General features: G+C 36.1%; 2 protein-coding genes across 2 annotated transcripts in view; both read left to right on the top strand.

The window, feature by feature from the left end:
* LOC117121907 (2-methoxy-6-polyprenyl-1,4-benzoquinol methylase, mitochondrial-like) overlaps positions 1–2,319 on the top strand; it is an 11,345-nt gene extending 9,026 nt beyond the window's left edge. Inside the window, exons 4-6 of the mRNA XM_033267303.1 lie at positions 158–227; positions 954–1,300; positions 1,709–2,319. Coding sequence (XP_033123194.1) covers positions 158–227; positions 954–1,300; positions 1,709–1,810 — 519 coding nt within the window. The 3' untranslated portion in view covers positions 1,811–2,319. The remainder of the gene's footprint in view (positions 1–157; positions 228–953; positions 1,301–1,708) is intronic.
* A 2,334-nt stretch (positions 2,320–4,653) lies between these two features.
* On the top strand, positions 4,654–8,445 carry LOC117121987 (transmembrane protein 199-like). Its single transcript, XM_033267443.1, has 6 exons — positions 4,654–4,869; positions 5,274–5,350; positions 6,370–6,459; positions 6,828–6,867; positions 7,179–7,291; positions 7,828–8,445. Exons 1-6 carry the CDS (start codon positions 4,695–4,697, stop codon positions 7,903–7,905), a joined length of 573 nt encoding a protein of 190 aa, XP_033123334.1. The 5' UTR covers positions 4,654–4,694; the 3' UTR covers positions 7,906–8,445.
* The last annotated feature ends 2,248 nt before the right edge of the window (positions 8,446–10,693 follow it).

Consider the following 10,693-nt stretch of genomic DNA (forward strand, 5'->3'; position numbering starts at 1 on the left):
TCCTACCGATGCTGTCATAGCTTATTAATAGGTCCATGGTTATAGTATCGATGATTCTTAAATCGGCTTTCGAATTGTATCGGATATTCGTCAAATGACGTCGTAGCCGACGGCGAACAAGTTGATGCTCAATGAAGAGAATTGCCTGCACTTCTAGATATCAACAGTCATCAACTCTGGAATATCAATCTCAGCCTCCAAAACACCCGGGGTTACTCTTGATTCCAGTTTGGAATTGATTGAGTTTATTTCCTCAAATTTTTGCACCTCAGCCCCAACCATGGTGAGTTTGAACTCACGAAATGTCCCCCACCTGAAAAAAACAGATGCGCCCTTGCACGCACCGTTACCGCCAAATCCTGCGTCTGCCCCAGATAATCTCCCAACCGAACTAAGGGACATTTCCAATATTTTCAAACATGCACTCAAGACTCGCATGTAGTACTTCCAATTATTGTTTTCTGATTGTTGTGTCTGTACTACGTGTTGAGTTTGATTTTTGTGCCGTGGCACTCGCGATTTTTGTTTAATGCTCTACTGATTTTATGCTGCTTTGAGTTTTTACCTGAACCATGAGAAAAGGAAAACGCGCAATATAAATGCCCAACCAGTACCAAAATACAGTTACAAAAAAAAAGCAAAAACAAAATTCAGTACACAGAAAAATTAAACGAGAATAAAGGAATACGGCTGTCTCTTATACACATCTAGATGTGTATAAGAGACAGATATACTGTTAATGACATCAGATGAAGTAAGTCTCTATTTAATGGTTTGAGAGTGGAGTTGTTTTGGTCATTATTTTAATGAAAATGTTCACATCATTTTTATTAACATCCCCAAAGGATGTGTGCTATTGGTTTTGTTCATGTTCTTCTTTATGATGCCATTGGCATGGTGGAGGTAGTGAATGGTAATTACATTTTATATATAATCAAAAGAAATTTAAACAGTAGAGAAGTTATATTTCTGTCATAGTGTAATGCCAAAATATTGTAGTTCTAGTTATGATTTAATGGAGAAATTTAACTGGTACATCTTGTTAGTGTATTTAGATTTGTATATGCAATTATTTATCAATTTGTTTGTTGTTCTGCAGGCCTTGGATGAAGCATACAGAGTTCTGAAACCAGGTGGACGATTCTTATGCCTGGAATTCAGCCATGTGAATAATCCAGTTTTGCGGTCAGTCTATGATACCTACTCATTTCAAGCCATTCCTGTGTTTGGTGAAGTCATTGCTAGCGATTGGAAGTCGTACCAGTATTTAGTGGAGAGTATTCGGCAGTTCCCAAATCAGGTGAGAGATTTGTGGGAAAGTATTGCGCATATGATATACTACTGCTACCATATTATAATATTAATACTTAGAAAGCTCACATCAACTGCAATGGTGTTCAAAGCACCTTCCTTTTACACAAATAGGGCACGTCTCTTTAAACTAGTCATGTACTTTAAACAAGGTATGTGCCTTAAAAGAAGGCATGTTCATTTAAAGAAGGCATGTCCCTTTAAAGAAGGCATGTCTCTTCAAACAAGGTCATGTCCCTTTAAACATGACATGCCCCTTTAAATATGGCATGCCCCTTTAAACAAGGCATGTTCCATTAAACAGGACACAACCCTTTGAACTGTGCTTACCCTAGCATTTGAGAAATAATGAATGCAATGATCAACTTTACCATTTGTCTTTATATGTTTTTTGCAGGATGAATTTCAATACATGATTGAGGATGCTGGTTTTAGTTTAGTAAAATATGAGAATTTAACCTTTGGAGTTGCAGCTATTCACTCTGGATTCAAATTATGATTATAATTTATAGTATAACAACAAATAAACACTGTAGGTAGGAAATAATCACTAAATTTAACTGAAAAAAATATTTTCATAGTCTTCAGTTATATACAGGTTATTCTTCAGCCGATTGTTATAATAAAAAGCGTTTATCTTGTAATTCAAACCAAGCTTGCTTGCTAGGACGAACATTAAATGTAGAGGGTACAAATGCAATGTACAGGCTACTGTAGTTTCCAGTAGTTGAAGGGAATTTGAGACCCTAAAACAGCTGGCATAAAAGACATCTGGAAACATATAGTGGATTAAAGGAATGTGAGACTTAGGGGAATTGTGCATCATTCCAATACAGGAGGGTGATACCTAGAGGCCTACAAATGCCGAATCCGGGCAACATAAATGTTCTTGTTTTGGAATGTGAGAATTTCAAAATAAAAAATAGAACCCTAAATAAATCTACATATTGTTCATATTGTATTATATCATTGTAGTGAATAATGAAAATAAACATCAAGTCATTGAAATATGGAGCAGTTGAGTGGTTTATTACATGACTGTTGTCTAGTACTGGTAAACTTATTATAGGACAATAATGACACAACAATAACTACACTCTGATTGTCTGGCACCAGTGGAAGGATTGGGGGTGGGGGAGGAGATGAGTTCCCTTTCCCCACCTCGGTTGAAAAGACACAATTAGTCGCAGAGAAAAAAAAATACATGTATATTTTACACATAGTAGACTCCAAGAATATAATTTAGTAGACATATAAAGCCTTTAAAACCCCTTGTTATGTTTTTTTCAGGGAGCTTCGCTTCTACCAAAATGATCAAATACTTTACTTTTATTTGGCTTTAAGATATAAAGAATCAGAAGAAATACTGATTCGACCAAACATATAGGGGAAACAGGCAGACCTTTTAAAGTTCGATTAGAGAAAAACTAAACAGATGTTCATATCAACACCTCATGGGAGTATGCACAAGAACCGCAAGTACCTCTAATGTTGACACACAACACTAATCGGCTGTTACGTGGACCATAAGTAAAAAAAAAACAATTACAAAATACAAAGTTATTGAATAAATAAGTCAAAGATAAGAGAACATATATAGATAGGTCAGAATCATGAACCGAAATACACGAACATAATGAGCTTTCACACATTCTTGGTGGACCAGAAGGAGGAGGGCGTGTGGACGATCTGTGTACATCACAAAGCGCGTCCGTCACATACACCCGGTGACGTTTGTTTGTACTATTTATCGCACTCCAATTTCAAAACACTTGAATCGATTTAATTAACAGATCAATGTGTATAACCTTTCCTAGTGGTCATTCATCATCTCGGAAGCTGATGTTTGGTGTTCCTCAAGGATCTGTATTGGTGCACTGTTTTTTTTTTGTTTTTTTTTTCACACTTTAGGGAATATCATCCGACATCAATGATGTTAAGTTTCATTTTTACGCTGATGACCTTAAGCTTTATCTTAAGATTATTCCTACCGATGCTGTCATAGCTTATTAATAGGTCCATGGTTATAGTATCGATGATTCTTAAATCGGCTTTCGAATTGTATCGGATATTCGTCAAATGACGTCGTAGCCGACGGCGAACATATTGATGCTCAATGAAGAGAATTGCCTGCACTTCTAGATATCAACAGTCATCAACTCTGGAATATCAATCTCAGCCTCCAAAACACCCGGGGTTACTCTTGATTCCAGTTTGGAATTGATTGAGTTTATTTCCTCAAATTTTTGCACCTCAGCCCCAACCATGGTGAGTTTGAACTCACGAAATGTCCCCCACCTGAAAAAAACAGATGCGCCCTTGCACGCACCGTTACCGCCAAATCCTGCGTCTGCCCCAGATAATCTCCCAACCGAACTAAGGGACATTTCCAATATTTTCAAACATGCACTCAAGACTCGCATGTAGTACTTCCAATTATTGTTTTCTGATTGTTGTGTCTGTACTACGTGTTGAGTTTGATTTTTGTGCCGTGGCACTCGCGATTTTTGTTTAATGCTCTACTGATTTTATGCTGCTTTGAGTTTTTACCTGAACCATGAGAAAAGGAAAACGCGCAATATAAATGCCCAACCAGTACCAAAATACAGTTACAAAAAAAAAGCAAAAACAAAATTCAGTACACAGAAAAATTAAACGAGAATAAAGGAATACGGGGAAAGCTCTAAGCCATGAGGCTTGTTTCCGTAGAGGTCTCCAACAGAACTAAACAAATTTTTAACGTTATAATTTACGCTGAACAGTTTTCCTGTAAATATTTTTGGCTATTATATATAATTAAAAAAATGAAGAGTTAGACTAAAATTGTATGGCCCTTCCGTCAACCTCAATATTTAACATACCAACGACTTGAAGCAGGTATTAGTTAAATTAAATGACCTCTCTTTTAGAAATAAATTTTTTTTTTTAACACGCTGTAATCTTAACTTACTTGTCATAACCAACTAGGCATTCTTATACTAATCTCATTCAACTGGTCCTAGATCCATATATACAAATAAAAACCATTACCATCAACATTCATAATTATAAATCATTTCATATTAAGGATTTTATTATTGTAAATTAAATTACCACTAATAGGAATATAAATACCCTGGGCCTCCGTCCGTTTTGGGAGTGACAAATCAGATAAAACAGATTCTGAGTATCCTAAATTGTGGGTATACAGTTCTGTATTCATTTAAGATTTAAATGATATTCATTAATTAAACAAATAAACGTCACTTACAACCTCTTGGAGGCGATAATAGTGCAACTCGTTTTCGAAAGGGTGTGTCGCGTGATCGGCGCGCCATACTAAATAGTATTTTTTTGTGGTCCACTTTGTCGTTCCATACACATCGGACCTAAAAACAACAAATATGGCGACGTCCATCTTACTGACGGACAAAATTCAGAATTTTATAGATAGTGCCATATCTGAAGGTGTATCAGAAAAACTTAAACAACAACTGGAAAAGTACTGTTCTCAGAATTGTACAGAAAAAAGTGTGCCTGCTTCACTTGTTATTAAAGTTCATAAATGTGTTAATGATGGTAAGTTACTAGGCTAGCCTAGCTAGCTTGGGCCTTCTTCAGTTTCTCAGGCACGTTTTGGTTAATCAGAGGAAGACCGAGGAAGGGTACGCTTGGCCTGGTTGTAACTTGTAACACTACATTTGGACAATTCGTACCAGCCAAGTACTGTATGGTCAGTGGATATGCAGATATGCAGCTGAGGCGCGAATATCGTCTACAATATTATTGACTGATACAATACACCCTGCCTGAACTGAAAGTGTGCTGAGAACCTACCTGCTGCCCTGCACCAGCAACAATAGTTGATGTCTTTATAAATTCAATTCAATTTCCAAGCCATGTTCTGAAGCAATAATAATGGGTTTACAACATTTTTAATCTATATTAAACTTATCTTACAATTTGACTATGTTTTTTTCCAGGTCAAAACAAAATATATCTTCATGAATTATTAAAAGGTAGTGATTTATATTATGAAGCACTCAAACCACCCACTAGGGTAAGATTTTTTAGACTTTGTAGCAAAGGATTTATTTAGTTTAAGGAATTAATGTTAAAACAACATATTTTATTTAATGAAATCTGCTTAGGTGTATGTTAAAGCATATGGTTGTAACTCTAACCACAGCATTTATTTAAATCATATTTGTGTCTCCAGTGGCAGATCTAGGGGGATGAATAAGGTGGCTAGCCACCCCCTTCGTTTACCGTGAAAAATAAAACGATGGTCACTCATCTTGTTTGTGTGGTCCTTGTGTACTCTGGTAAAATATACACTTTTAATTTTCAGATGCCATTTAAGATCGTCCAGCAATCTACTAATTCCCAAAAAATCTCACGTGAGGGGGTGCCCCTCCCAAAACCACACCCTTCCCCCGCTTGTGCCTTCTCATCTCCCATTATCCACCCCACCCCCCATTGCTAAATCCTAGATCCACCACTGGTCCTCTCCATTTTTTGCAGAGGATACCCGATAGTCTGTCTGTGTGCAATGCACCGCAGCCATACTGTAAAGTTCTTAATTTCATGGATGATGCCTCAAAATCCAGCTCAGATTTGCGCTGAAAATCGCTAGGAAAGTTCATTGTTTATATATTATTAAGATTACGTCAAAATCTAATTTTAGGCAATATCTGCGTGGCAGTTAGCCCTTATTTTCCCAAATTCGCAGACAGATTTCTAGTCCAAATTTTTCGCAGAGGTTATACAGTAATCCCTGCACAGGCCTTTCTTTACAATCTGGCACCGCAGTAAATATAGGTATATTTCCTAGCGATCAGAGAAAGTTGCACTGTTTGCCAGTTTGCCAATTCATGGATCCAAAATGACCAATGACATGTCTTTATTCTAGTTTGAAATTGGCATCATATAATTTTGATATATTATTTATTGTTTATGAAATTCCTCCACCATTAATATTTTTGATAGTCATTCATCTTTCATCAGTTTCATCAGTTGGATAGCCAAAATATTTGAATGTGTTCATTTGTATTTTTTCTTCTCATTTCAACCTATAAGAGTCCAGAACTTGTTGCAAGACTAGAAAGGCTAAAAACTGAGCAAGAAAACAGAGAATACCAAAAGATGACCAAAAATGTCAGAGTTGAGGTAATCAAATATACTGTTCTTTCATTTACCTTCAGTTTTCGATTATACATTATCACTAATTAAACTTTGATGATTAATTACTATTTACGTTGAAACTTCAAACTCAGATTTAGTATTTATATGACAACAAAACTAAATTATTGTATTAATTTTTGAAAGATGTATATCTAATATGTTTTTTAATTTATATTTTTGTATAATATTATTGACCAAATCCAAAGTAGATCCAGGTGGAAGGGGAGGGGCATGACAGTATTTGGGCTGTCAAATTGGGGAAGACATGCCCTCCTGCCTCCTCTAGATCCACCCCTACTAACATATACTGTAACCTACCATGATTAAAATTTCTGTTGTGTAAACTTTTTCAGGCATTTGGCGGAAGTATTTTGAGCGAAATTGGGAAAGACTGTGAGTATACAAAGATTTTTTTCTAACAGCATATTTTTACTCTATTTCTTTTGTCTTTTTCATTTATTTTATTCATCATCTTCCTTTACACTGCAGGAGTATATTTTTATTTATACAGTACTTCTAATTAATAATTTTTTATCATCATCATCATCATCTTTTTTTATAATAAAGTATACATCTCCCAATTATTGAATACATGCCATCATGTATCAATAATCAATCAATTTTTATATTTTCTGTTTATTTACTGTCTCCATAACACACTTTTATTGTGTATTGATGCGTTCATTAAAACAAATTTTTTGCAGTACGTTCTACTAAAGCTCAACTTATTGGTGTTCTAAATGTTGTGTTAACTATTGTCGGTAGCTTTGTTTTTGGATATATGGCAACTTACTACGTAGGAAAACCAATTCCATATGTAAGTATTTTACTGTCAATGGCCGTATTCGACTGGTCGTTCTTTGATAAACCACGCGGGGGGGGGGGGGTCGGGGCAGCTGGGGGGGGGGGGGTTCGGGGCAGCTGAAAAAATAAGGTGATATGAGGTGATTTTCATTTACTTGATCATGATTTTTTTGCTTTGAGCATATTCAATGGGGAGGGGACTGGAGAATGTGCCCACTGCCCACACCCCCTAAGTACGCCACTTGTGGTCATTTAATCAAACACATGGAACACACATACTCAGCTCCCTGGTGAGAATTCCATAATTTTTGCAGCCAGTGATGAATCAATAGGCATTTACACCAACGTGCCGTGCTCAAAGACACCTGTGAAATGGATAGTGTGGGTCGTAACCTCAAGGAATCACACCCACTGCACCAACCACTCTCATTACTCTATGAATATTAAAATATACATAGCTACCCTTGTTACAGTAGATATGGTGTGAAAAGTATTAAAACATTCTCATGTTCTCATATGAATAAACAATTTTTTTTCTTTTTTTTTCAGTGTATTGTTACAGGTTTTGTTCTTGCCTCTATTGTTGCAGTCGCTGATATTTATTTTTTCATCAAAACTGAAGTTTGACAGAAGGTCCTTATATTATATTTATGTATTGCAACATTAAATTACTCGAAAACTGAATTATATATTATATTGTATATCTTGTATTCATCTTATGTTTTTTGATATATATCTGTAACCCAATGCAGAAGCGGATGCAAGGGGTTGCAGACGTTGCGACCAAAGAAATAGCGTGTTAGTATTAACTTGATGTAAAACATGGTTGTTTTATGGCATTCACTTGTAATCTACCAAGAACATTGCAACTTTGTACAGATTCCTGCAGAGAATCATGATAAGAATGAATAACTTAATTAAAAATCATTTCATAGAGTTAATTTCATGGCAAGTAAACATCAATAGGTAATTAACTATGTGTAGAAATGTTGTTTTTGAGAAAATTAATAAACCTAATAGTAGTAATAATGTTTATATTATAGCTATTATTATGTTGTAGATACAACAATAATAATAATTATTATTATTATGTATGTTCTGGAATTGATTAAGGATGGGTTGTTACGCATATCTAAAAAAAATAAATGTAAGTTATTATGTAATTTATATTTTGTCTGCCATTGTCTGCCAAACACAGATATGTGGTATTGTCGCGCCTTCACATTTATACATTCAATCATCAATCAACAAATATTTGTATAGCGCCAAGTTAATATGTGTACAGAGTAAAAAACAATACTATAAAATTATAAATTTGAAAAAAAAAATTCAAGAGAGCAGCTTAGCTCAGTCAGCTAATCTGGTGGTAGTCACTGTGTGTGCGCTGAACCGTGGAGATCTCTAGGTCCCCTGTTCAATTCCCATCGCTGCCTCTCCTTGTGTTTCAGCTAGAGGGCTGAAATACAAGTTACAATAGCACCGTCTTTCGGATGCGACGTTTAAGCCGTTGGTCCCGTATGCATTTATGACCATTGTGCAATGTTAAAGAACGCAGTACACTCTTCGGAAAAGAGTAGGGGATTGTCTCCCGGTGTACTGGCCAACAGGGTTCGTACGCGTCCTTAAATTCATTGAATGTCCTGGAAAAACAAATGAGCATTTTCCAGTACTGGAAAGTCCTGGAAATTTAAGATTGTCCTTGAATGTCCTGGAAATTTGATCATTTACCATTAATTGCAGTACTACACGTTGCCTAGTAACAGTAAATTGGATGAGAAACGTTCCCACAAGTGGGTTCCCACAATACTCTTGAGAGAATCAGGTCAAGTCTTTGTACGCCACCAATTCAGGAATGTTATCAAAGACAGAAAGAATGTCATTGCTGAAAATTGCCGACTGGCTGGTTCAGACAAACTTGTGCGATTCAGTGAATGGAGTTGTTCGCCTATGTTTTAGTAAAGGCGGTGCTTTTTTTTTTAATCTTGTATATTAAGTATGTTTGCATTTAATTTTTTATTCAGACATTGATAATCATAATCCTTAACTTTGTTGACATCTGCTATGGTGGTATTTGCTTTCTGCCGTGTGTTATAAACAGTACTGAAATATTAAACTTGAACTTTCAATCAGTTGAACAGGTCTTGTCGCACGTGCTCAGCCCGGTGAATTCACTTTGGGTAATTCATCACTCTACAGACTTGTGCACACTTGTTCAGCACGAATGGGCATGTTTTTGCCCTATCCAATGTAAGGCAATTAATTAACCATTAAAGTAACCATGGGAACGTGTATGTTTAAAGGTCGTTTACTGTTAAAAGTTCTTGAATTTAGGGCAAGCTATTTCGTTATACTGTGTACTTATGTTTCTGAAGTTTACAAAATCATTGAAACACAATGCTGGTCGGCAGCAGATCAGTGCCGATAGGATGGTGCTGCACGTTAACATTTTGCTGGAGAGTAGATTATAAAATTTGTAGGCCTATAACTAAGGCCTAATAATATTATACCTAAATATTAATAATAATAATAATAATGATGTTAGGCCCAATAGTAATGAATAATAATAAATAATACTGTATAGTATAATGATGTGTTGAGAATAGAGCATAACCATTAAATTAATTAATAATATAGTACATCATTCGTTTATACAACATTTATAAACACCTAAATATATATGAAATGAGATGCAATACATTAACGTCTCCGCAACGTACACCCATTGAAGGCTATATTGTTTGAACAACAACCCTGGACAAGCGGTAACCCACCCCGCGGCGCCACAAAAGAACCGAGTTATTCGGGCGCGCCGGTACCACAAAAGACACTGTCACGTTTAAGTTCTCTATGGTTTAAGCAAAGATAAGACCATTGTTGTACGCGCCGAGGGGAGAATTCTACTTCACTGTAGGCGATCACCTCTGCGTTACTTTACTTAGTACCTCTACTTCCCCATACTCGTGGAAATTCCTTTGCTACCATCAACTTTTACACGTGGAGATAAACTTAATTTCCCACGAGCGTGAGAAAAAGAGACCGGTCCATCGTTTCCGAATTAGAGTTTGATAAAACTTAATATACACACAACTAACATGCATTTAAAAGTAGTACAGCATATATCAGGGGTGGCGCCGGTGTGGGGGATAGCGCCCCCCCCCCCCCCCGTCGGGGAGAAAAAGCACAATTCGTCGGGGAGAAAAACAAATTACATGTATTTTGTACATATTAGTAGACTCTAAAATCGATTAAATAAGCCTTTGAAACCCCTAAATTGTCAAAATTGCCTGTCAGTCGTAAAATCGCCGATATTTTACTGTTAAGCTATATATTGTGTCCTTGAAAGTTCGAAAATTTGACCTTGAATGTCCTGGAATTGTCCTGGAAATTTGCTTGTTTAAAAACGTACGAACCCTGT

Source organism: Anneissia japonica, unplaced genomic scaffold, assembly GCF_011630105.1.
Source record: "Anneissia japonica isolate Jap-2015-1 unplaced genomic scaffold, ASM1163010v1 scaffold352_len1594369_cov220, whole genome shotgun sequence".
Classification (NCBI taxonomy): domain Eukaryota; kingdom Metazoa; phylum Echinodermata; class Crinoidea; order Comatulida; family Comatulidae; genus Anneissia; species Anneissia japonica.